General features: G+C 45.6%; 1 protein-coding gene across 5 annotated transcripts in view; it reads left to right on the top strand.

Moving 5' to 3' along the window:
• Nucleotides 1-27,402, top strand: part of LOC141084268 (immunoglobulin superfamily DCC subclass member 4-like) — a 200,943-nt gene that overhangs the window by 88,792 nt on the left and 84,749 nt on the right. For 2 of the 5 annotated variants that reach the window (XM_073568866.1, XM_073568865.1), the window contains exons 2-3: nucleotides 1,590-1,880; nucleotides 2,425-2,566. The exons of 1 other annotated variant lie outside the window; for it this stretch is intronic. In XM_073568866.1, the coding sequence (XP_073424967.1) occupies nucleotides 1,590-1,880; nucleotides 2,425-2,566 (433 nt within the window). Of the gene's footprint in view, nucleotides 1-1,589; nucleotides 1,881-2,424; nucleotides 2,567-25,210; nucleotides 25,453-25,483; nucleotides 25,610-27,402 lie in introns of those variants that run through there. 2 more of the 5 variants (XM_073568867.1, XM_073568868.1) reach the window with 2 other exon arrangements.

Raw genomic sequence — 27,402 nt, 5'->3', positions numbered from 1 at the left:
GTACAAGTCCAGATTCTAGGAAAACAACTACTCTGAATGTCCTGTGAAGATAATGTTAGATCTCTCACTACCAATCCCCACAAACCAAGCGGATTCTAAATGCGATCAATCTCATTTGATTAAAAAGGATCCGTCATCAGATTTCACAAAATGAACTGCATGCATTACTAAATATGGTAGATCTCTTAAACCTGATGAGACTAGTGCACTTACTTTGCATGTTCATGCCAGAATTGCTGTATAATCTTTATATTAAAATGATCATTTTATGAGTCCAGCTAAAGAGTGAGAATGTTCCTGAGTCCAAGTATATTCAGTTTCTGCCTACCTAGACAGACAGATACATCTTGTACTAAGCAGTGTGAGATTTCAGCAGGGAGGACGGTCACTGAGGAGCTAGATGTGTGGCAATTTAGATTAAAGGGATATTTCCATATCCAAGATCCTATCCCAAAATGCAGCAGATGTAATAATAATATTAGCAAATATCTCCATGTAGAAATGTAGTATAGTTTTTCTGATTCGCTGTTTCTCTTTTCTCATGTGCAGGCATTGCAGGACCTTAGGTATCCATGGTTACAGCCACCGATATAGTGACAATTAGTTAGCTAGTTGCTAGTGGTCGTAACCATGGATACCTAAGGTCCTGCAATGCATGCAGATGAGGAAAGAGACATAGTGAATCAGAAATACTATACCACATTTCTAATTGGAAGTATTTGCTAATATTATTATTATTATTATTACACCTACTACATATTGGGATAGGATCTTGGAGATGGGAATACCGCTTTAAGCTTTCAGAAAGGATTATGACATTATCAAAATAAGTACACCAGCTTTATCAGGTTGGTTATCAAAGTAAGTTCAGCGGCACCATCCAGTCTAAGAAACCTGTCTAGTAATGTAAACAATTTTTTTAGTGAAATTTGATGACAGATCCACTTTAACGTAATTTGAGCTTAGCCCAGCCATCCATCCATCCATCCATCCATCCAATGTGTGAAAGTCTAACTACCCACCAGTAGCAGATGTTGGGGGGCTGTCGCTAGAGGTGTCTGGCAGTGGCTTACTCCCTGTTCCCGTGTTGGAACACGTGAGTTTAGCTGAGCCAAGCGCTCATGTGTATGATAGTTACAGGAGTTGTCATTTCTCCTCTGACCTGTATGGTGGAGTGAGGGAACTAGGGATTGATGAAGAGACCCCTGTTTTCCAGAGACAGGACCCCCATCAGTTAAGTATATAAGACATACACTGTGAACATAATTTCTTGAGTGGGTTGGACGCTTATTATTAATATGAACAATTGTGAAAATAGTGCTTCTCCAGTTCTTCAGTCTGTTAGGACCGCTGAAAATACTGTATATAAATGTGTTTTCTCATTTCCTATATCTTATCACTAGGTCATTTGTTACTTTTGTCTTGTTGGATACACATGGTTCTGCTCCACAATGGTCCCTCAGAATGAAAACTTGGAGCTAAATAAGTTACGCCAAATAAGCTAGCCCCATATGTTAGTGTTCTCATTAGAGCCGCATGGTGTGTCTGAACAATTACCTTAACTGCTCTCTCTTGGGTCTTTATCGTAGGAGAGAGCTCCTGGTTAGACCTTGGCTGCCGTCCTGGCCCCACCGATACAACTCTTCTGCCTGGTCAAGAAGCCATCTTGCATTGTGACCTAGATGATACTGAGGTGTCCAGTAATGTCACCTGGTGGAAAGACAATCTGCAACTGATCACAGAAGACTTCACTGTACTTCTTGATGGATCACTTGTAATATCACAAGGAGAAGGAGCCAGCATTGAAGGAAGCTACTTCTGCACCATCAGGAACTCTTTTGGAGTTTTGCAGGGCAGGACGGGCACAGTAAGATGGGCAGGTGGGTACCAATAATTTATGAAACTTGACACTTTAAGGGAGTTGTCTCAAATTCTTAAATAGTTAAAATTGCAAATAGCTTGTAAAAGACAAGGTTACCAACCACCATGCCGTCTCAAAGTGGCCAGTGTCCTAAGCACATACTTTCTCTTACTAAACTCTCCCCTCTCCAGTCTATCTGGCATTCAGCAGCCAGGGTCATATTTCTGTCCAGTTGTTACATAAATACCTCCACCCTGTTCCAGTCATTGCAGTGATTGTCTATGCACTGTAGAATACAGTATAGCCTTTTCTCTTACCCAGAAAGCTCTCCAAAGTGCTGCACTGTCCTATATCTCGTCCCACATCTCCACTAACCACCCTAGTCTGTTTTTTACAACCAACCTGTGCGTCACCCAAGTTGCCACCAGTCATTCCCAGAAACTGATAGAATTGACGGACTCTGCTTTATTCCCTGAGGTTTTTTTCAGTTATTTGGTGATTTTTTTTTATGCCTCACATGCCATAATACATACATTTAGTTGTATTATTCTGTGTCTATGAAGGGCTGCCTCCTTTCCACCTGCACCCTGAACCTCAGGATGTGTTAGAGAACAGTCTGGCAAGATTTGAGTGTGGCATCAACGGTTCCCCGACACCGCAAATCACGTGGCAAAAAGACCAGGTTCCTATACCTTCTAGTAACAGGTAAGTATTAATACTTACTAATGATAAAAATTGGTGAGGAAACACAGATTAATGGTAGTATGTTCATCTAAAAGTCCTCTTATCTAATATATCAGTTACGTTCCAGAAAAGGGATGTTTCACTTCTGTATTCTGTTAAAAGAAAAAAATGGGTTTTCCCACTGAGCGCACTTCTGTATTCAGATCACATTTTTTATTGGAAGCACAATTCATTTTTGGAGAGGTGGCACAGTTTGTGACTGGAGGTTTGGTACTTTTTGTAGGCACATAGGTATAGGAGGTTACAGAAGTAGCAATCACATACTGGGGACGGGATCCTCCAGTATTATAAATGGCACTTGGTACATTAGCTGGGAACGCTGTTACAGATTTTACCTTGCGGCACAAATGTTTTAAAGAGTTGTCCACTACTTTTATATTGATGACCTACTCCTAGAATACATACATCATCAATATAAGATTGGCCTCTACTAATCAGCTGGTACAAACTTTGATGGTGGCTGCATGTGAAAGGCTCAGCTCATCTCGGTACCATGGCTGCTGCTAACTCCTCCAGATCAGCTGCTATTCAAGAGAATAGGAGCTGATCTCAAGCACCCTGCAGCAGCCACTACACATTGTACGGAGCTGAACTGTTCCTTCTGTGGATACAGTTTACATCTGGCCTCTGTTGCAGCTCATAGGTGGCAGTGCCGGGTGTCGGAACCTCACCGGGCTGATATTGATAACCTATCCGAAGTATAAAAGTAGTGGCCAACCCTTTATCGTTTCACGTAAGTATATGATATTAACAATGATGATGGATTGATGAATGAATGGAAGTAACAATCCCAAAATCCATTTTCTACAGTGATGTTTCACATTATTTTTCAGTTCTTTCAGCCGCTGAGCTGTGACTTGATAGAAGACAGTATTTTCCAGTAAGCGCGGCACATTGTCTTGTTACAATGGACTGCCAGATGTACGCTGAATGGATGGCATAATTAATTATAGTGACCGTGGTACATAGTGTAATTGGTAGGATGCCAGGTGAAGAAGGATTGTACACTGTGTTACAGGGATGGATGTGCTTGTTGTACCTGATGGTGCAGTGGGTAAGGATACAGGATACATATGACTATAAAGTAGCGTTGAAGCAGCATATGTAATATACTGTAATGATGGTGCGGCATGTGATATGGGAACAACTGTGCATTGAAAATATAGTGCAATTTATAAAGCAAGAATGGAAAATGCTGAAAGAATAGAGTAGACCTGGAAGCAGTGCAGTATATGATTTGGAGGGAGAGTGCAGTATTAAGCTTGGAGGTAGTGTAATCCATGATGTAGAAGCACTGTGCACTGAAGATCAGGGGAAGAACTGTGCAGTGTGTGCATCACCGAGGACCGTGCAGTGTGTGCAGCACCGAGGACTGTGCAGTGTTAGCACCACCGAAGACTGTGCAATGTGTGCATCACCGAGGACTGTGCAGTGTGTGCAGTGCCGAGGACTGTGCAGTGTGTGCAGTGCCGAGGACTGTGCAGTGTGTGCAGCGCCGAGGACTGTGCAGTGTGTGCAGCGCCGAGGACTGTGCAGTGTTAGCAGCACAGAGAACTGTACAATGTGTGCAGCACCGTGGACTGTGCAATCTGTGCATCACCGAGGGCTGTGCAATGTGTGCATCACCGAGGACTGTGCATAGTGTGCATCACTGAAGACTGTGCAATGTGTGCATCACCGAGGACTGTGCAGTGTTTGCAGCACCGAGGACTGTGCAGTGTTAGCAGCACCGAGGACTGTTCAATGTGTGCATCACAGAGGACTGTTCAATGTGTGCATCACAGAGGACTGTGCAGTGTGTGCATCACCGAGGACTGTGCAGTGTGTGCATCACCGAGGACTGTGCAGTGTGTGCAGCACCGAGGACTGTGCAATGTGTGCATCACCGAGGCCTGTGCAGTGTGTGCAGCACCGAGGACTATGCAGTGTGTGCAGCACCGAGGACTGTGCAGTGTGTGCAGCACCGAGGACTGTGCAGTGTGTGCAGCACCGAGGACTGTGCAGTGGGTGCATCACCGAGGACTGTGCAGTGTGTGCAGTGCCGAGGACTGTGCAGTGTGTGCATCACCGTGGACTGTGCAATGTGTGCATCACCGAGGACTGTGCAATGTGTGCATCACTGAAGACTGTGCAATGTGTGCATCACTGAAGACTGTGCAATGTGTGCATCACCGAAGACTGTGCAGTGTGTGCATCACCGAAGACTGTGCAGTGTGTGCAACACCGAGGACTGTGCAGTGTTAGCAGCACCGAGGACTGTGCAGTGTGTGCATCACCGAGGACTGTGCAGTGTGTGCATCACCGAGGACTGTGCAGTTTGTGCAGCACCGAGGACTGTGCAGTGTGTGCAGCAGCGAGGACTGTGCAATGTGTTCATCACTGAGGACTGTGCAGTGTTAGCAGCACCAAGAACTGTGCAGTGTGTGCATCACAGAGGACTGTGCATAGTATGCATCACAGAGGACTGTGCAGTGTGTGCATTACCGAGGACTGTACAGTGTGTACATCACCGAGGACTGTGCAGTGTGTGCAGCGCCGAGGACTGTGCAGTGCCTATTACTGGACTGTGCGTGTATAATGTGTATGTTGTGGGCATTGCGTGGTGGGAAGGATCATGAAGTTTTTCTGGAAGGTGTGTGCTCTCTATATCATCATAACCACAGGACAGGGAATAATATGGAAAGTGTCCTTTCTAGGCAGCACGTCATGTACAGTATACCTTCCAGGGCTCTTCAGTGTTTGTTAAAAGAAGTACTTGCTGTTTCTAGTGCTGCATGGCTTTTCCTGAATTGCTGGACGGACAGTGCAATGTGCATTACTGTGGGCCGGGGTAATACTAAGCATCGCAATGTGCCGTGTAGTTCAATATATCATACAGTAGGGGTTGCAGTATGTACAAGAGTTAGGAGCGTGCAGACATGCTGGAGGACCCGGTCATTTCTTACTGGCAGGATGTTGCACTCATACATCACTAGTAGGATGACGCTGTGTCCGTTGCTGGAGCTGTGTAATGTGCATTCATCAAGGTGTCTGTTGTGTCCATAAGATCTCATTTAGATCTCCATTTATTTCTCCAAGCGATAAATAACCCATTTTCATCGTTGTTCTGGATCAGCTCTTCATCAGCGTTTGGTCTGTTTTTACCATCAGTTTCATCATTCTTTCTTACATGCAAAAAAATCTGATGTAGAAAAAACGGGAGTTGTTCCAGCTTCATACATTTCCATAGTTTATTAGAACGTCTTTTAAAAATGTAAATAAGTCACAAGGTTCACATGACATTCCATGTAGCAACGCGTTTCAAACTCTCACAAGCGTCCTTTGTCAAAGCTAAATGTGCTGTGTCTCACCATATGTTTAGCCATTAGTGTCACCAACGAGAACCCTTTCTCATGTCACATGATCAGACAGAAAAGATTAAAAAAATTGTTAAAACAGAACACACATATTGAGAAAAAATCATGATTAAAATAGAATGGAAAACACAATATATGCCACTAATGAAAACACAAGTCCCAATTTTAAATATTAGTAATGGAGCTCGACCTCCTTGCGGACATTAAACCTCCAGGATGACAAGTTCCGAGATAAATTCAATTTTTAAAGCTGTCCTAATAAAATATAGAAATTTATGAAGCTGGAAAAACTCCCTTTTTTTCTACATTGATTGCGCCTGTGGCCACGCCTTAACCCGCCGAATGCCGCTGTAGGTGAGCTGGTTTTTCCTTAAAAAAAATCTGATGGCAGTTTCTCACGCCCCTCCATGCGAACAGTAAAGAATGGACAGCACTCGGGTATATCTAGAGGCCCTTTTACATTTAGCGATGCACCAGCGATCCAACCAGCGATCCGACCCGGTCAGGATCGCTGGTGCATCGCTAAATGTTCGCTAGTGAGCTTTCATACAGAAAGATCTCACAGCGATGCAGCAGCGACGCAGCGCACGATACTTACCATTCACACACAGCGATCCTGCGTCCTCCCGCCCGCGTCCAGCGTCGCTCGTCGTCACAGCAGGAAGTCCCAGCAGGAAGCGCCCGACGAGAAATGGAGCCGGACATTCTCGCGCGATCAGCGATGGACAGCGGGGGAGCCGGTCGCTGGTAAGTATCACACATAGCGATATCGCTAGCAATATCGCTATAACGTCACAAAACCAGTGACGTTTTAGCGATATTGCTAGCGATATCGCTTAGTGTAAAACCCCCTTAGGATTCCTTCGGTCTGCTGAGTTTTTCATGCATCTATAAACTTGAATAGATGAATTTGATAAAAAAATGGACATGTCTTTGTTTTTCATTTGTAGACAAGACACAGACATGTGAACAGCGCAATAAACAAAAGGCTAGGGCTACATGGTGGGTGACTTTGGCCACATTGCCTGTTAAGAGGCCAAAGATTTCTAGGTTTTGCTTGTACATAGAAGCGTAATACAAGTGGTGGGATCGCATGCAATCCCAAGGGTACTATGACGACAAAAAGCAAGTCGGAAAAAGTTTGATGTGCCTGAACGTTTTACGCCTTGTTTGTCACAGTCGCTGTACTCTCAGGGTCGCAATGTGATCTCTAATCACTTATATTGCGCTACAATGTAGCATGAACACCTATTGAACTTTGGCTACTCGACATATGTTGGGGCAAATCCACTGTGTAGCCCCAGCCTAATGGGTACATGTGGAAAACATGGAAAACATGGATAGTGCATGTAGGTGTATCACAGTCATCTGTATGAGGCATTACTTATAGGACTGCAGTGTATATTCATGGAAGGACTGTATGCGGTGTGGCATATTCACGCCTCTTTCAGACGAGTGTGTTTCATGCTCCAAGGCAAAGCACAGACCGTTTGCAGATCTCTCAACCTGAACAAACAGCCTAATATAAACTGGGGAAAATTGTTAGAATCTGTTCAGATTGTGACTATCCGCCATTTTCTTGTAGTGTTCTGGCTGCTGGTCTTTTTCCTCTGGTGCTGGGTTTGTCTTGGTTCAGGTGATTGTATCACCCTTTATTAACCTGCACCTGTCTCCCTTTCCTTGCTGGACAACAGTGTTATTCTGCTTGAGTCCTGGCTTGGAGATTTGCCTTCTGTGTGTTTAATTAGTGCAGTTCTGGGATCTCTGGTTCTGCTAGTCTTAGTTTCTGTTTTCAGTTTGTTTCTGCAGCCTTCTCTTTGTTTTCTATTAGGGGTGACCTGTTTTTGTACCTAGTCCTTAGATCTTTCAGGGACCCCCTTCCCCCTTTCTATAGGTCTTCGTTTGAGACTAGCCTAGGATCGTCGGTAAGTCTATTTGCAGGAATGGGTCGCCCACCCCATTGTAGGGTATCAGCCTAGTCGCAGTGCAGGGTCAGTTTTCCCCCCTCCTACCCTAGTCCTGTGCTGCAGAGCTGTAACAAAAATAAGTATTTGATACACTGCCAATTTTGCATGTTTTTCCACCTACAAAGAATGGAAAGGTCTGTCATTTTTTATCATAGGCACACTTCAACTGTGAGAGACAGAATCTAAAAATAAAAAACAAAAAAAATCACATTATATAATTTTAAAATATTGCATGAAATAAGTAATTGATCACCTACCAACCAGCAAGAATTCTGGCTCTCACAGACTTGTTAGTTTTTTATTAAGACGCCCTCCTACTTTGCATTCATTACCTCATTACTTGTGTTAATTGCCCCTGTTTGAACTCTTTACCTGCATGAAAGTCACCTGTCCACACAATCAATCACACTCCAACCTCTCCACCAGGACCAAGACCAAAGAGCTATCTAAGAACACGAGGGACACAATTGTACACTCCCACAAGGCTGGGATGAGCTACAGGACAATATGCAAGCAGCTTGGTGAGAAGGCAATAATAATAATAATCTTTATTTATATAGCGCCAACATATTCCGCAGGCAATAGCTGTTGACACTATTATCAGGAACTGCAAGAAACACAAGTTGATTGTTAATCTTTCTTGGTCTGGGGCTCCATGCAAGATGCCTCCTGGGGTAAGGATGATTCTTAGTACTGTCAGGAATCAGCCCAAAACTCCACGGGAGGACATTGTCAATGTCCTGAATAGAGCTGGGACCAAAGTCTCAAACGTTATTCTTAGTCACATGCTATGCCGTCATGAATTAAAATCCTACAGGGCACGCAAGGTCCCCTGCTCACGCCAGCACATGCCCAGGCCCATTTGAAGTTTGCCAGTCACCATCTGGATCATCCAGAGGAGGCATGTGAAAAGGTCATGTGGTCAGATGAGACAAAAAAACCTTTTTGGTATCGTCACCTTTCACCGTGTTTGGAGGAAGAAGCATGAATTCAATTCCAAGAACAGCGTTCCAAGCGTGAAGCATGGTGGGGGAAACATCATAGTTTTGGGGTTCTTTTCTGCAAAGAGGACAGGACGACTGTATTGTATTGGAGGGAGGATGGATGGGGTCATGTATAGTAAGATTTTGGCCTACAACCTCCTTCCCTCAGTAAGAGCATTGAAGATGGGTCATGGCTGGGTCTTCCAACATGACAATGACCCGAAACACACAGCCAGGACAACTAAGAAGTATTTCAAGGTCCTGGAGTGGCCTAGCCGGTCTCCTGACCTGATCCCAATATAAAATTTTTGGAGGGTGCTGAATGTTGCTCAGTGACAGCCCCAAACCTGAAAGATCTAGAGAGGATCTCTATGGAGGAGTGGGCCACAATCCCTGCTGCAGTGTGTGCAAACTTGATCAAGAACTACAGGAAATGTCTGACCTCTGTAATTGCAAACAAAGGTTTCTGTACCAAATATTAAGTTCAGTTTTTTTGTTGTATCAAATACTTATTTCATGCAATCAAAACAATTTACTGTATATACTCGTGTATAAGCCGAGTTTTCCAGCACCTTTTTTTTTGCTCAAAAAGACCCCCCTCGGTTTATAAACAAGTCACGGTCTCACTTACTTGTTCTCTGATGCAGTGTGGAGGTCCCGGTGTCTCTGGATCGTCTGCGCACCTCCCTGCAGCGCTCTGTGTGTTCCGGTGACTGCTGACAGGGCCGGCGGTTGGCGTTGGCACCGGGACAAGTGTCGGGGTCCTGAGCAGGCATGGGAGCCAGGTGCCTGTGCCGCCGCTTGCTCAGGGTCCCGGTACTTGTGATATTCACCTCTCCCCGTTCCACCGCCGCGCTGTGTCTTCCGCGTCCTCTTGGCTGTGACTTTCAGGTCAGAGAGCGCCCCCTGCCTGAACAGTCACAGTGCAGAGAGCCGGTGACGCTGAGGAGCAGCGGTCAGCGACGAGAGGTGAGTATGTCATTTTTTATTGCAGCAGCAGCAGCAATAATGGGTATAAGATCAAAATAAACTGCATTTGAGCATTATATGCGCATCTTATGGGGGCCATCATCATCCTTATGGAGCATTAAATAGGGCATATTTTTTTTTGGAGCATCTTATGGGGCCATCATCAACTTTATGCAGCATTATATGGGTAACGATTTTTATTTTTGAAATTTACCAGTAGCTGATGCATTTCTCACCCTAGGCTTATACTCGAGTCAATAAGTTTTCCCAGTTTTTTGTAGTAAAATTAGGGGCCTCGGCTTATACGCGAGTATATACGGTAATTATTTAAAAATCATACAATCTGATTTTCTGGTTTTTTTTCTATGATTCTGTCTCTCACAGTTGAAGTGTACCTATGATAAAAATTACAGACCTCTCCATTTTTTGTGGGTGGGAAAATTTGCAAAATCGGCAGTGTATCAAATACTTATTTTCCCCACTGTGTGTCTGTTAGTTTGGGTCAGTAGACCCAAGGCTGGTCTGTATGCAGAGTATGAAGTATGCTTACCTGAAAGCGTCCTTACTGTTGCAGTGATTGTGTAATGTAACATGGACAGTGTGTGTGTATATATATCTACTATATAATTGCCAATCGGCTCTGTCACAGGTTCTGGCGATTGTGTCGCTGTCCCACAATCCACCGCGGCCGGAAGCTGTGACAGAGCCGACCACCATATTGGAAGACCCAAGCAGGGGTGTAACTACCGCAGTTGCAGCGGTCGTAGGGGCCCGGAGTGTTTAAGGGCCTGATCGCCGAGCTGCAGCCGCTCATTGGCTGTGCAGCTCCGTGGCTGCCAGGCTGCAATTGGCCTGACGCGATGACTGCTCTGTGCGCACAGGACCTGTGATGAGGTCACAGGAGGGGAGGAGTCAGGGGTCACATGATCAGGGGCATCGGTGTGTGCAGGACTCTTCTCTGCTGGTTGTCATGGTGCTGGATGAGGGGGAAGTTTATGTGTGGGGTCAGGATGGGTTTACAGGGTGGATGTAGCAGAGCCGTGCGTGTACCAGGTGTACGGTACGGAGCAGTCGTGTGTGAACGAGGTGTATGGAGCGGAGCCGTGTGTGTATGAGGTGGACGGAGCGGAGCCGTGTGTGTATGAGGTGGACGGAGCGGAGCCGTGTGTGTATGAGGTGGACGGAGCGGAGCCGTGTGTGTATGAGGTGGACGGAGCGGAGCCGTGTGTGTACGAGGTGTATGGAGTGGAGCCGTGTGTGTGCAAGGTGTACAGTATGGAGCGTGTGTGTATGAGGTGAGCGGAGCCATGTGTGTACGAAGCGGAGCCGCGTGTGTACGAAGTGTACGGAGAGAAGCCGCGTGTGTACGAAGTGTATGGAGCGGAGCCGCATATGTACGAGGTATACGGAGCGGAGCCGCGTGTGTACGAGGTGTACGGAGTGGAGCTGCGTGTGTACGAGGTGTATGGAGCGGAGCCGCGTGTGTGCGAGGTGTACGGAGCGGAGCTGCGTGTGTACGAGGTGTATGGAGCGGAGCCGCATGTGTACGAGGTGTACGGAGCGGAGCCCCGTGTGTACGAGGTGGACGGAGCGGAGCCGCGTGTGTACGAGGTGGACGGAGCGGAGCCGCGTGTGTACGAGGTGGACGGAGCGGAGCCGCGTGTGTACGAGGTGGACGGAGCGGAGGCGCGTGTGTACGAGGTGGACGGAGCGGAGCAGTGTGTGTACGGAGCGGAGATGTGCGTGTATTTTTGCATGGGGGGCCCCGATTTGAAAGTTTGCACCGGGGCTCATAACTTTGTAGTTACGCCACTGCACCCAATTTATGGGTATTCCGATATGGCGGCCGGGATTCATATGCCCCGCTGGCTGAGCCAATGAGCGTTGCCACCAGGGCTGTGGAGTCGGAGTCGGTGCTCATTTTGGTGGAGTCGGAGTTTGAGTTAGTATAAAATGGACCGACTCCAACTCCTAAAATATATAATAAATTGGGTACAGTAGTTCAATGCAGAATGTGCTGAATATTTTTTCAAAGGAATTTGGGAAAGTTATGAAATGTCATATAAATGGCTGTTCTATTCCTGACCTAAGGCTACATTCACACACAGCGTTTTTGCAGCGTTTTTTGAGGATACTTTTTCAGCTGCAAAAGCAGATCAGCTTTTTAAAAAACTGCATCACCTGAAAGGTTTTTGAGCTCATAGATAATGGTTTCAATAGCAAAAGCAGATTAGAAAAATGCCACACAAACGGATAAGCTCATTCAGCCTAAAAACGGATTCTCACAAAACGATGTGTCTGAATGTCATATCTTGAAACCCATTGACTTTGCTGGGATGCCCAGAGTCACAGCATTTTACTGCAAAAAACGGATCCACAAAAACGCTGTGTGTGAATCATGGCCATAGCCAGCGAGGGGCATGGGGGGGCGACTGCCCCCCCCCCCTAAAAGCAGGGGCATGCACCTATCAAAACTCAATTGTATGCTGCAGTGCTCCCATCCTGCACCGGCTCCATACTGCAAGGGGCAATCTACCCTCCTCTGTCCTATCTTCTGCCGTCTTCACCAGAGAGAGGAGGGGGAGGGGTGCCTGCCCTGCACAGGATCCGATTCCTGGGCCCTGAGCAAGAGAAAGAGAGAAAGTGTGCACACGCTGCAGCTGGCAATAAGAGAAAAGTGAGGAAATTGGTTATTGCTACCAGAACTTTCTTATAGATATGGCGAACCCTCAGGTAACCCTAAATGAAGGTCAATGGACACTGGTGGCTGAATTGAAGGAATTGCTTAATCACCCATTTACCGTGACTAAAAAATTACAAGCTGAGGATTTAACTCCTGGCATTTTCATAAGAGAGTGGACGAACTTTGCCTGTCCCAAAGAGGAGGTTCAATCGCAGATGGCATTTCTGCTTCCTGAAAGAGAGACAGCTATTGGAAAATAAATTTTTTCTGGCAGCTGTTTATGTGGACCCAAGTCATCGTATACTGCTTGATGATCAACATCTTACTAAAGGAAAAGAAGCTCTGACTGAGGTAGCAGTTAGGATGAGTGGGCTACAGGAGGTCTGCCAGGCGCAAGAGGACGGGTCCTGACAGTGATACTGCTGCCATATCTTCATCTTCATCAGATGAGGAGTTTGACTTTGGCAAGTATTTGGATGACATGGAGCAGGCAAAGCGTTGCCGCAAGGAACAAGATTTCACTCCGTCTCTGTAGCAAGCAGATTGACCATATTTCAGGAAAAAATGTTTCGCTTGCTCTCAAAGAAATAGAAAAATTCAACCGTTCATCAAAACTGACTGTGCATGAGGCAATTCCTTTAAACCTGGAAATTGTTAGAGATGTTGCCCATGTGGTTACGGCTTTGCCTCCAACCAAAGTTAGTGTAGAGAGGTTCTCTGGCCTTAAAATTATTAGGTCAGATTTGAGGTCATCTATGAAAGAGGATCTGATGGAGGCAATTTTATTTCTTAGAACAAATTCATAGACTCCACAAATGTTATTTAGCATGTTTTTGTTGAAAACTGTTTTTTCCCACTTACATAGTTTATTACATTATATATATATATATATATATATATATATATATATATATACACATATACATACAGTTGTGGCCAAAAGTATTGACACCCCTGCAATTCTGTCAGATAGTACTCCGTTTCTTCCTGAAAATGATTGCAAACACAAATTCTTTGGTATTATTATCTTCATTTAATTTGTCTTAAATGAAAAAACACAAAGAATTGTCCTAAAGCCAAATTGGATATAATTCCACACCAAACATAAAAAAAGAGGGTGGACAAAAGTATTGGCACTGTTCGAAAAATCATGTGATGCATCTCTAATTTGTGTAATTAACAGCACCTGTAACTTACCTGTGGCACCTAACAGGTGTTGGCAATAACTAAATCACACTTGCAGCCAGTTGACATGGATTAAAGTTGACTCAACCTCTGTCCTGTGTCCTTGTGTGTACCACATTGAGCATGGAGTAAAGAAAGAAGACCAAAGAACTGTCTGAGGACTTGAGAAACCAAATTGTGAGGAAGCATGAGCAATCTCAAGGCTACAAGTCCATCTCCAAAGACCTGAATGTTCCTGTGTCTACCGTGCGCAGTGTCATCAAGAAGTTTAAAGCCCATGGCACTGTGGTTAACCTCCCTAGATGTGGACGGAAAAGAAATATTGACAAGAGATTTCAACGCAAGATTGTGCGGATATTGGATAAAGAACCTCGGCTAACATCCATACAAGTTCAAGCTGCCCTGCAGTCCGAGGGTACAACAGTGTCAACCCGTACTATCCGTCGGCGTCTGACTGAAAAGGGACTGTATGGTAGGAGACCCAGGAAGACCCCACTTCTTACCCCGAGACATAAAAAAGCCAGGCTGGAGTTTGCCAAAACTTACCTGAAAAAGCCTAAAACGTTTTGGAAGAATGTTCTCTGGTCAGATGAGACAAAATTAGAGCTTTTTGGGCAAAGGCATCAACATAGAGTTTATAGGAGAAAAAAAGAGGCAGTCAAGGAAAAGAACACGGTCCCTACAGTCAAATGTGGCGGAGGTTCCCTGATGTTTTGGGGTTGCTTTGCTGCCTCTGGCACTGGACTGCTTGACGTGTGCATGGCATTATGAAGTCTGAAGACTACCAAAAAATTTTGCAGCATAATGTAGGGCCCAGTGTGAGAAAGCTGGGTCTCCCTCAGAGGTTATGGGTCTTCCAGCAGGACAATGACCCAAAACACACTTCAAAAAGCATGAGAAAATGGTTTGAGAGAAAGCACTGGAGACTTCTAAGGTGGCCAGCAGTGAGCCCAGACCTGAATCCCATAGAACACCTGTGGAGAGATCTAAAAATGGCAGTTTGGAGAAGGCACCCTTCAAATATCAGGGACCTGGAGCAGTTTGCCAAAGAAGAATGGTCTATCATTCCAACAGAGCATTGTAAGAAACTCATTGATGGTTACCGGAAGCGGTTGGTCGCAGTTATTTTGGCTAAAGGTTGTGCAACCAAGTATTAGGATGAGGGTGCCAATACTTTTGTCTGGCCCATTTTTAGAGTTTTGTGTGAAATGATCAATGTTTTGCTTTTTGCTTCATTCTCTTTTGTGTTTTTTCATTTAAGACAAATTGAATGAAGATAATAATACCAAAGAATTTGTGTTTGCAATCATTTTCAGGAAGAAACTGAGTATTATCTGACAGAATTGCAGGGGTGTCAATACTTTTGGCCACAACTGTGTGTATATATATATATATATATATATATATATATATATATATACACACACACACACACACATACACGATATTACATAGTGTATTACATATTTACAATTTATTAGTTTTTTGTGTTCTAAAGTTGTATTCCAATAAATATATAGTGTGCTATCTAAATATGTTGATTATTGTATCATAAAAATGATTAAATGTCTGATTTTCACATTGTACTACAATAAATTTTTCACTTAAATATAAGCAATATATGAATATATGTGGGAGTCGGAGTTGGAGTCGGAGTCGGTGTAAGGGAAATTGAGTAGTCGGAGTCGCAAGTTTGGCTTACCGACTCCACAGCCCTGGTTGCCACGCCTGATTTGAATCCCCCACCAAGCCGTTCCCCTGGCCTTAGCCAATGAGAGGCGCGGGATTCAAATCCCCCGCCAAAGCCATGCGGCTCAGCTCATTGGCTGAGCCGCCTGCCGGCTGAGGCTTGGCGGGGGATTCATTGGCTCAATGAAATTTGGTGAAATATTACAATCCAGCCATGGCCGATGCTGCAATATTATCTGCCATGGTTGGAGACATCGATCCAACCCCCCCATGCCACTAACTGACGGCGGCGATCCGCTGCTGCCGTCAGCATCTGTTCCCCACCTGCTTCCCTCCGCTCCCCCCACCTTCCGGCCTCCCCCGGTACTGTTGTGAGATCTCTTGATCTGAGTTCTGAGTCGGGGCTCCCTCTGATGGTTGCCGCGGGTAGTGGAGCTGGTCGTATTGACAGAAATTTATCACCTGAAGACGGTGATTGGAACTTAAGGGTTACTGACTGGGGGGATTTAAGTGAGTAAGCTTCCTTCAGTTGCTGCTGGTGATTTGTTTGTCTTCCTGTGCATTGTGAAGTCTGCTTTTTCCCCTCCTTGGTCTTGCATCATACAGATAAGTTATTTGTTTGCTGGAATCTTTTGCATTTGATATAGTTTTTGCCTTTCTCTGCTTTTTGCTTTGCTGTGTGGGTTCAGCATTATTCCCTGCTGGGATTTGTGCTGGACCCCGCTCATATCTCAGAGCTTATGTCATTCTGTTCAGTATTGCTAATCCCCTGTTATATTAGTATCTTTTGCTTTGCTTCCAGTTCACACCAGAATGCTGATCTAGCGGGGGAGAGGTCGTGTGGCCTCAGTGTTTTTGTATATGAGACGTGTTGGATTTTTTAGGGTTTTTGTGTGATTGCAGACAGTATCTTTTCTGTTCTGTCCTATCTAGACAGTTTGGGCCCCATCATTTGCTCACTCTATTTTCTGCCTGCGTTTGTGCCTCATCTTGTCTCACCGACAATATGTTTGGGGGCTATTTCTTTGGGGTTCTACTCCGGGGCAGTTTAGCTTTCCCCTTTCTTGCTTTAGGCTTAGTTAACTCTTTGGCTGTGCCGAGGCGTCTAGGGCATCGTAGGCACGTCCCACGGCTAATGCTAATTGTTTTGTTGTTGTCACGGGGGCTTAGTTCAACTAAGGCTGAAAGACCCGGGGCCCCTGTGGTGTCCCTTTACTAGGGGAAACCCTGTCTGACCCTCAACCCAGGGTTTTTGCTGAAGGTGCAAATGCCTGAGCCTCCGACCTTTCCTTATCTCCTGCTCAGCCCTGCACTTAACCCTCCACCCTCCACCCAGTGAGAAGTCACCACCAAAGCTCCCACACAAATAATGACAGACAGGGAGAACTTAAACTGCACTGCGCCGCACACACACAGGAATAAACAGTAATGTGAACAGGGCACAACTAAACACAAATATGGGAAGGAGAAAGGATAACGACGGATCATACGACACCAGATATGAATCTCTCTCTCTTGAACACCTCCACTCCAGACCGGAACCACTTGGTATGAAACACAAGCTATAATCGGCGACGCCCATAGGCCAGCATGACTATTTAAAGACCGTGGGCGTGACTAACCATCCAACCTGGTCTCCAGCAGGATTAACCCCCGAGAGCCTGAAGATCAGGCCGGCGCCACTGAGGCTATAGTGGCTGGAGGTGGAACTACCTCTGCCTGCCGGATGCTGTGGTGTGAACAGCGTCCGACATGACAGTACCCCGTCTTCTACGAGGGACCCCAGGGCCCTCAAGACTCATAGGACCCGGCTTGTCCGGATGACGACGGTGAAAAGAACTGACCAGCCGATCCGCATGTATGTCTGAGGCTGGAACCCAAGACCTCTCCTCTGGACCATACCCCCGCCAGTGCACCAAATACTGAAGAGTACGGCGTACTACTCGAGAGTCCACTACCTTGGCGACCTCGAACTCTAACTCGCCATCCACCATGACTGGAGGTGGCATCGGCGTTGTGTCCACAGAGCCTACCACCTTTTTCAATAAAGCCCTGTGAAACACGTTGTGTATCTTGTACACTGCGGGAAGTTCCAACCGATAAGCCACTGGGTTAATGATGGCAGAAATCCTAAAAGGCCCAATAAACCTTGGACCCAGTTTTAAAGAAGGGATTTTGAGTTTTATGTTCTTCGTAGCTAACCACACCCATTCACCCACACACAGGTCCGGACCTGGCACGCGTCTACTGTCAGCCACCCGTTTGTACCTGGCACTCATGCTCAACAAACGCTGTTTCACCCGCCTCCAGACTGATGACAATTGGGCTCCTAGCTGATCCTCCTCCGGGACACCCCCGGAGTCACCCTGACGTAAGGTACAAAACTGAGGATGTTGACCGTACACACAAAAGAATGGAGACTCTCCTGATGACTCTTGGCGGTGATTATTTAATGCGAATTCGGCCAGAGGAAGGAAAGTAGACCACTCCTCCTGGTTGTCGGACACAAAGCATCGTAAATACTGTTCAAGATTTTGGTTCATGCGCTCAGTTTGTCCATTAGACTGTGGATGAAACGCCGATGAATGTGACAACTTGATCCCCAACCTTGAGCAAAAAGCTTTCCAAAACCTCGCCACAAATTGCGTACCCCTATCAGATACTATGTCAGACGGTACTCCGTGGAGTCTGACCACCTCCTTCACAAATACCTGAGCCAACGTCTTAGCATTGGGCAAAGAGGACAACGCCACAAAATGCGCCATCTTTGAAAAACGGTCAACCACCACCAGGATGACCGTGTTCCCTGCCGAGGCTGGCAAGTCAGTGATAAAATCCATGGAGATTTCTGTCCATGGCCTATTGGGTACCCCCAGAGGCTGTAGCGTGCCAGCAGGACGGGTTCGGGGTGACTTAGCCCTAGCGCACGTGATGCAAGCTGCCACGTACGAGACCACGTCCTGCCGGATTTTGGGCCACCAGAAACGACGCGATACCAGCTCTAAGGTGCCCTTCACCCCTGGGTGACCAGCCAGTACCGAATCGTGGTGTTCCTTCAACACCTTAGGCCGAAGATGCAGGGGTACAAATGATTTGTTGGCGGGAAGTCCTGGTGGTACCTCCTCTTGGGCCTCGGCAATCTCCGCCTCTACCTCAGTCGTGAGAGCCGAGACCACTACCCCTTTCTGGAGGATGGGTACCGGCTCTTCCCGAGGTTCTCCCCCCGGAAAACACCTAGACAAAGCATCCGCCTTGGTGTTTTTAGCCCCGGGACGGTACGTCACAAGAAAATTGAAACGAGTAAAAAACAATGCCCAGCGAGCCTGCCTAGGAGACAGACGCTTGGCCGACTCCAGGTAGAGCAGATTCTTATGGTCGGTGATAACTGTGACCTGGTGAGCCGCCCCCTCCAAGAAGTGTCGCCATTCCTCAAAAGCCAGTTTGATGGCCAACAACTCCCTGTTGCCGATATCATAATTCCGTTCGGCCGGCGACAACTTCTTGGAGAAGTAGGCGCATGGATGCATCTCGCTCAAGGACGAGCCTTGAGACAGTACTGCCCCCACTCCCACCTCCGACGCATCAACCTCTACCACAAAAGGTTTAGACACGTCTGGTTGCACCAGAATGGGGGCTGAAGCAAAACTATTCTTCAGACGCTCAAATGCACGTATAGCCACCTCAGGCCAGTTCGCCAGATCGGCACCCTTTTTTGTCATGTCCGTGAGCGGTTTGGCGACAGTCGAAAAGTGTTTTATAAATTTCCTATAATAATTCGCAAACCCCAGGAACCGCTGGAGTGCTTTCAGACTCTCCGGCCTCTCCCATTGCAACACCGCTTGCACCTTAGCGGTGTCCATTTTAAAACCAGCTGCGGACACAATATATCCCAAAAAGGGCAACTCCTGGACAAAAAATAAACATTTTTCCAGCTTAGCATAGAGCTGGTTCTCCCGGAGCAACTGTAACACCTGCCTAACATGCTGCAAATGAGTGTCCCGATCGCTAGAATAAATGAGGATATCATCCAGGTATACAATCACAAATCTCCCCAGGACATGAGCAAAGACATCATTAATAAAATGTTGGAAAACGGCAGGCGCGGTGGTCAACCCAAACGGCATAACCAGACTCTCAAAATGACCCTCAGGAGTGTTAAACGCCGTCTTCCACTCATCCCCCTGACGGACCCTTATGAGGTTATACGCCCCCCTGAGGTCCAGCTTGGAAAACCATTTTGCCCCCGCTACCTGGTTGAACAAATCCGGGATCAACGGCATTGGGTAGGGATCACGGATAGTAATCTGGTTTAACTCTCGGAAATCCAGACACGGGCGTAACCCCCCATCTTTCTTCTTAATGAAGAAAAACCCCGCGGCTACAGGCGAGGACGAAGGCCGGATGTGACCTTTGCTCAGACTCTCCGCGATGTAGTCTTTCAGAGCTTGTCTCTCAGGACCAGAAATATTAAACATCCTGGCCTTAGGTAATTTGGCCCCGGGTTTTAGCCTAATAGCACAGTCATAGGCTCTATGTGGAGGCAGTTCTGAGCAACCCTTCTCAGAGAAAACATCCGCGAAATCCTGCAAAGCCTCCGGCAGGCTGGGCGTCACGGCGGACACACATGTGGCCAAGCAATTGTCTTGGCAGAAACCACTCCATTGTACTATGTCCTGAGTTTTCCAATCAATTACCGGGTTGTGCCTGGACAGCCATGGAAAACCCAGGACCATTTGAGCTGGGAGATTACGGAGGACCCTACATGTAACCGACTCAGAATGTAGGACCCCAATGTGGAGTTTCACCTCTGCCACAAACTCAGTAATCTCCCCTTGAGGGAGGGGAACAGCATTAATGGTCACCACCTGTATGGGGTGAGGAAGTTTTTCAATCTTAAACCCGGCGGTGTGTGCAAACTCCTCATCTATGAGATTGGTGGCGGAACCGCTATCCACAAACACTGATATAGGTAGCTCTCTGCCGGCGACAATAACCTTGGCAGGGAGCATACATTGAGATACCATCATGGAGGATATGCATACGCTCAGTTGGGTCTCCTCCATACCCTCTGAGCTTAACAGTTTTCCGCCGGTGTGACCCTCTTAGGTAGTACCGGGCAAACGTTAACATAATGACCACCTTTACCACAGTAGAAACATGCTCCGGACTTCCGGACTCCCGGAGCGCGAGGCCGAACCTGTGCCACGCCAGCAATCTGCATAGGTTCAGGGGACTCATCTACTTCAACCACACCTGCACCTCTGTTTTCCCCCAGAGGTAGCGTCTCCTGTGCCCCCTGACGAAAACGGCGATCAATACGTATCACCAAACTCATGGCAGACTCCAATGATGCCGGAGTCTCATACATCAGGAGGGCTTGTTTCACCCTCCCTGATACCCCATGAATAAACTGGCTCCGCAGTGCTGGGTCATTCCACTGTGTGTCTACAGCCCAGCGGCGAAATTCCGAACAATAGTCTTCTGCCAAGCGCTCCCCCTGGCGGAGGGCGCGGATTTTAGATTCCGCTAGAGCCAGTCGGTCAGGGTCATCGTAAATGAGCCCGAGGGCAGAAAAAACATTATCGACCGAATGAAATGTAGCAGAGTCAGGTGGTAAGGAAAATGCCCATGCTTGGGGGTCACCACTCAGTAATGACAACACCAGCCCTACTCGCTGGGCCTCATTACCTGAGGATATTGGCCGCATGCGGAAGTATAATTTGCAGGCCTCCCGAAATACGACAAATTTGCTGCGATCGCCTGAAAATCGTTCTGGCAGCGGAAACTTCGGCTCTGCACCGATACCTGCAGATGCCGTTTGCACCTTTGCTACTACCAGGCCCTGCTGCTGAACTGCCCCATTCAACTCGGAGACCTGTATGGACAGCACCGCCAACTGGCGGGTTATGGAATCTAATGGATCCATGGACTCCTGAAAAAATGTGGGCCGATTATAATGTCACGGGGGCTTAGTTCAACTAAGGCTGAAAGACCCGGGGCCCCTGTGGTGTCCCTTTACTAGGGGAAACCCTGTCTGACCCTCAACCCAGGGTTTTTGCTGAAGGTGCAAATGCCTGAGCCTCCGACCTTTCCTTATCTCCTGCTCAGCCCTGCACTTAACCCTCCACCCTCCACCCAGTGAGAAGTCACCACCAAAGCTCCCACACAAATAATGACAGACAGGGAGAACTTAAACTGCACTGCGCCGCACACACACAGGAATAAACAGTAATGTGAACAGGGCACAACTAAACACAAATATGGGAAGGAGAAAGGATAACGACGGATCATACGACACCAGATATGAATCTCTCTCTCTTGAACACCTCCACTCCAGACCGGAACCACTTGGTATGAAACACAAGCTATAATCGGCGACGCCCATAGGCCAGCATGACTATTTAAAGACCGTGGGCGTGACTAACCATCCAACCTGGTCTCCAGCAGGATTAACCCCCGAGAGCCTGAAGATCAGGCCGGCGCCACTGAGGCTATAGTGGCTGGAGGTGGAACTACCTCTGCCTGCCGGATGCTGTGGTGTGAACAGCGTCCGACATGACAGTTGTTAGGTTTAGGGGTCTGCAATCAGCTAAGTTGCCAACCTTTTGGTTTCCTGGTTGCTTAGCTAATTTCCTGTAATCCTTCTCGGTGACCGAATCATAACACAATACCTCCTATGTCCCTGTGTCCGTCCCGGTGTCCCTCCCGGATCCTTCATGGGTGCCGCCAACTTGCAAAATGGCTGGCGCATGCGCATTGCGCCCGCCGAATCTGCCGCTGGCAGATTCATTCATTCATTGCAGGTACATTTTGATCACTGTGGTAAACTCTATGACAGTGATCAAAATTAAAAAAAAAAAAAGAAAATAAACCCCCCCCTTTATCACCCCCATAGGTAGAGATAAATAATAAAATAAATAAAATATTTTTATTTTTCCATTAGGGTTAGAGTTAAAATTAGGGTTAGGGTTAGAATTAGGGTTAGGGTTAGAATTAGGGTTAGGGTTGGAATTAGGGTTAGGGTTGGAATTAGGGTTAGGGTTATAATTAGGGTTACGGTTGGAATTAGGGTTAGGGTTGGAATTAGGGCTAGGGTTGGAATTAGGGCTAGGGTTGGAATTAGGGCTAGGGTTGGAATTAGGGCTAGGGTTGGAATTAGGGCTAGGGTTGGAATTAGGGCTAGGGTTGGAATTAGGGTTAATATTAGGGTTAGGGGTGGGTTGGGGTTGGGATTAGGGTTAGGCTTGTGGTTAGGGTTAGAGTTGGGATTAGGGTTAGGGGTGTGTTGGGGTTAGGGTTGTGGTTAGGGTTAGAGGTGTGTTGGGGTTAGGGTTGAGTTAGAATTGAGGGGTTTCCACTATTTAGGCACATCAGGAGGTCTCCAAATGCGGCATGGCGCCACCATTGATTCCAGCCAATTTTGCATTGAAAAAGTCAAACAGTGTTCCCTCCATTCCGAGCCCCGACGTGTGCCCAAACAGTGTTTTACCACCACATATGGGGTATCAGCGTACTCAGGAAAAATTGCACAACAATTTTGGGTTTCTAATTTCTCCTGTTACCCTTGGGAAAATAAAAAAATTGGGGTTAAAAAAATGATTTTTGTAGAAAAAAAATGATTTTTTATTTTCACAGCTCTGCGTTATATAATTCTCTGAAGCACTTGGGGTTTCAAAGTGCTCACCACACATCTAGATGAGTTCCTTGGGGGGGTCTAGTTTCCAAAATGAGGTCACTTGGGGGGTTTTGAGGAAAAAAAATGATTTTTTATTTTCAAGGCTCTGCATTTATAAACTTCTGTGAAGCACTTGGGGGTTCAAAGTGCTCACTACACATCTAGATAAGCTCCTTGGGGGGTCTAGTTTCCAAAATGGGGTCACTTGTGGGTTTTTTTTACTGTTTAGGCACATCAGGGGCTCTGCAAACGCAACATGACGCCCGCAGAACATTCCATCAAAGTCTGCATTCCAAAATGGCGCTCCTTCCCTTCCGAGCTCTCCCATGTGCCCAAACAGTGCTTACCCCCCACATATGGGGTATCGGTGAACTCAGGACAAATTGCACTACAACTTTTGTGGTGCAATTTCTCGTGTTAGCCTTGTGAAAATAAAAAATAGCGGGCTAAAAAATAATTTTTGAGGAAAAAAAAAGATTTTTTATTTTCACTGCTCTGCGTTGTAAACTTCTCAACACACATCTAGATAAATTCCTTAAGGGCTCTAGTTTCCAAAATGGTGTCACTTGTGGGGTTTTTTCACTGTTTAGGCGCACAGGGGCTCTCCAAACGCGACATGGTGTCTGCTAACGATTTAAGCTAATTTTCCATTCTAAAAGTCAAATGGCGCTCCTTCCCTTCTGTGCCCTGCCCTGCGCCCAAACAGTGGTTTTTGACCACATATATGGTATTGGTGTGCTCAGGAGAAACTGCCCAACAAATTTTAGGATCCATTTTATCCTGTTGCCCATGTGAAAATGAAAAAACTGAGGCTAAAATAAAATCTTTGTGAAAAAAAAGTACTTTTTTTTTTACATTTCAATTTGTGAAGCACCTGGAGGTTCAAAGTGCTCACTATGCATCTAGATAAGTTCCTTGGGGGGTCTAGTTTCCAAAATGGGGTCACTTGTGGGGGAGCTCCAATGTTTAGGCACACAGGGGCTCTCCAAACATGACATGGCAACCACTAAATATTCCAGTATTCCAGCATATTTTCCATTCAAAAAGTCAATTGGTGCTCCTTCCCTTCTGAGCCTTGCCGTGTGCCCAAACAGTGGTTTATGACCACATATGAGGTATCGGTGTACTCAGGAGAAATTGCCCAACAAATTTTAGGATCCATTTTATCCTGTTGCCCATGTGAAAATGAAAAAATTGATGCTAAAAGAAAATTTTTGTTGGAAAACTTAAAATGTCCATTTTTTCCTTCGACGTTGCTTTAGTTGCTGTGAAGCACCTGAAGGGTTAATAATATTCTTGAATGTGGTTTTGAGCACCTTAAGAGGTGCAGTTTTTAGAATGGTGTCACTTTTGGGTATTTTCTGCCATATAGACCCTTCAAAGTGACTTCAAATGTGAGGTGGTCCCTAAAATAAATGGTTTTGTAAATTTTGTTGTAAAAATGAGAAATCGCTGGTCAACTTTTAACCCTTATAACTTCCCAACAAAAAAATTTTTGTTTCCAAAATTGTGCTGATGTAAAGTAGACATGTGGGAAATGTTATTTATTAACTATTTTGTGTCACATAGCTCTCTGGTTTAACAGAATAAAAATTCAAAATTTGAAAATTGCAACATTTTCAAAATTTTCGCCAAATTTCCATATTTTTTTTTTTACAAATAAACGCAAAAATTATCAACCTAAATTTACCACTAACATGAAGCCCAATATGTCACGAAAAAACATTCTCAGAATCGCTAGGATCTGTTGAAGCGTTCCTGAGTTAATACCTCATAAAGTGACACTGGTCAGAATTGCAAAAAATGGCCAGGTCATTAAGGTCAAAATAGGCTGGATCATGAAGGGGTTAATTTGTGTTGCAAATCTGTAGTGATGAATTTGTGATGTGAAATGTTTTTATGTGCAATATAATCATTATAATTTCTTATAACTAACCACAGTTAGTTATGCCCGGGCAACGCTAGTACTGTATATAAAACTGAGTGTATGTATGTGAGTGTGTATCAAGCCACGCCCACTCCACATAGCCCCGCCCACTCCACACACAGAATGCTCCGTGCAGCCTTTCTGGGATTGATGCTGTGTGTGTATGGATCTCTGCAATGCCTGGAAGGAGGCTATGGCACGAGCAGGGCGCCAGTTACCTGGGTCATGGTGCTGCAGAGCGGAGCTGTCCCATGACTGTGGTGCTGCAAGTGTAGTGCCAGCTCTGCCCTCTTCAGGCTCGCTATGTACAATAAGAGCGGCACTGGGCATGCCCGAGAGTCTCCCCTATTGCTAGCATTACACAAGCCTTCCTGGGAAATAGTGCTGCAGCGTTTAGTCACCCAGAGCACAAGGTAAAAATGGCCTGGATTCCTCACTGCAAGAGGGGATTGTAGCAGGCAGATGTAGTCTGTGTGTGTAGGTGCAGGCAGCCCAGCACTGATGTCCTCCCTACCTGGGCAGCAGGATGGGTTTGTCCCCCAGACTAAAAACTGGCAGAAGAGTTAAAGGGTATTTGGTCACTATTTTACCTCAGCATTTAATCAGTATTTTACCTCAGTATTTAATCAGTATTTTACCTCAGTATTTGGTCAGTGGTTTAGCTCAGTAGTTGGTCAGTATTTTATCTCAGTATTTGATAATCATTTTACCTTAGTGTTTGGTCGGTATTTTACCTCAGTGTTTGGTCAGTATGTTACCTCAGTATCTGGTCAGTATATTATCTCAGTGTTTGGTCAGTATTATACCTCTGTGTTTGGTCCGTATTTTACCTCAGTGTTTTAGTATTTTACCTTAGTATTTGGACAGTATTTTTACCTCAGTGTTAGATCAGTATTTTACCTCAGTGTTTTAGTATTTTACCTCCGTATTTGGTCAGTATTTAACCTCAGTGTTTTAGTATTTTACCTCAGTGTTTGGTCCGTATTTTACCTCAGTATTTGGTCAGTATTTTAGTATTTTACCTCAGTATTTGGTCAGTATTTTACCTCAGTGTTTGGTCAGTATTTTACCTCAGTGTGTGGTCCGTATTTTATCTCAGTGTTTTAGTATTTTACCTCAGTATTTGGTCAGTATTTTATCTCAGTGTTAGATCAGTATTTTGCCTCAATATTTGGTCATTATTTTGCCTCAGTGGTTGGTCAGTATTTTAGCTCAGTGTTTGGTCAGTATTTTACTTCAGTATTTGTTCAGTATTTTAGCTCAGCATTCGGTCAGTGGTTTACCTCAGTGTTTGGTCAATATTTTACTTCAGCATTTGGTCAGTTTTATACCTCAGTATTTGGTCAGTATTTTATCTCAGTGTTTGATCTGTATTTTACCTCAATATTTGGTCATTATTTTACCTCAGTATTTGGTCAGTATTTTATCTCCGTGTTTGGTCAGTATTTTACCTCAGTATTTAATCAATATTTTACCTCAGTGTTTTAGTATTTTTCCTTAGTATTTTATCTCAGTGTTTTAGTATTTTACCTTAGTAGTTGGTCAGTATTTTACCTCAGTACTTGGTCAGTGGTTTACCTCAGAGTTTAGTCAGTATTTTACCTCAGTATTTCATTGAAATTTTACTTCAGTATTTGGTCAGTATTTGACATCAGTATTTGTAAGCCAAAACCAGGAGTTTGTGAATAATACAAAAGTGGTGACGTGTTTCTATTATACTTTCCTCTGATTGTTCCACTCCTGGTTTCGGTTTACAAATAGTGATGTCAAATACTGACCAAATACTGAACGTGAAAACGCGAAAAATAAGCATCCCATGCATTCCTATGGGATTCCGCAATGCTGTGCTAATGCTGCGGTTTTTACTGCGGCGGAATCGCTTCGCGGTAAAAAACGCAGCATGCTCATTAATTTAGCGGAATCGCGGCGATCCCGCACCCATAGGAATGCATTGTTCTGCTTACTTTCCGCATGTGGCTGTGCCCATCATGCGAAAAGTAAGCAGAACATTTACGGATGGTACCTATGGTCCGTAGGAGAGGAGACTGTCCTCCGGGCTTTGGGTACCATATCCCTGTAAAAAATAGAATTTAAAATAAAAAATATTGTTTTCTCTATCGCTTCATTGGGGGACACAGAAACCATGGGTGTATGCTGCTGCCACTAGGAGGCTGACACTATGCAAATAAAAAAGTTAGCTCCTCCTCTGCAGTGTACACCCCACCGACAGGAAATAGGCTGTTCAGTTTAGCTTAGTGTCAATAGAAGGTGGACACGGGTCTTTCACTAGACCCTTATCTACCTCAATGTGCATCATTTTCTTTTCAGGTTCCCGGAGGGATACAGTGTGAATGGTCACTACT

The sequence above is a fragment of the Dendrobates tinctorius genome, unplaced genomic scaffold (genome assembly GCF_039654945.1).
Source record: "Dendrobates tinctorius isolate UK_male_01 unplaced genomic scaffold, ASM3965494v1 ptg000022l, whole genome shotgun sequence".
In the NCBI taxonomy this organism is placed as follows: domain Eukaryota; kingdom Metazoa; phylum Chordata; class Amphibia; order Anura; family Dendrobatidae; genus Dendrobates; species Dendrobates tinctorius.
This window is presented reverse-complemented; position numbering and strand designations above follow the sequence as displayed.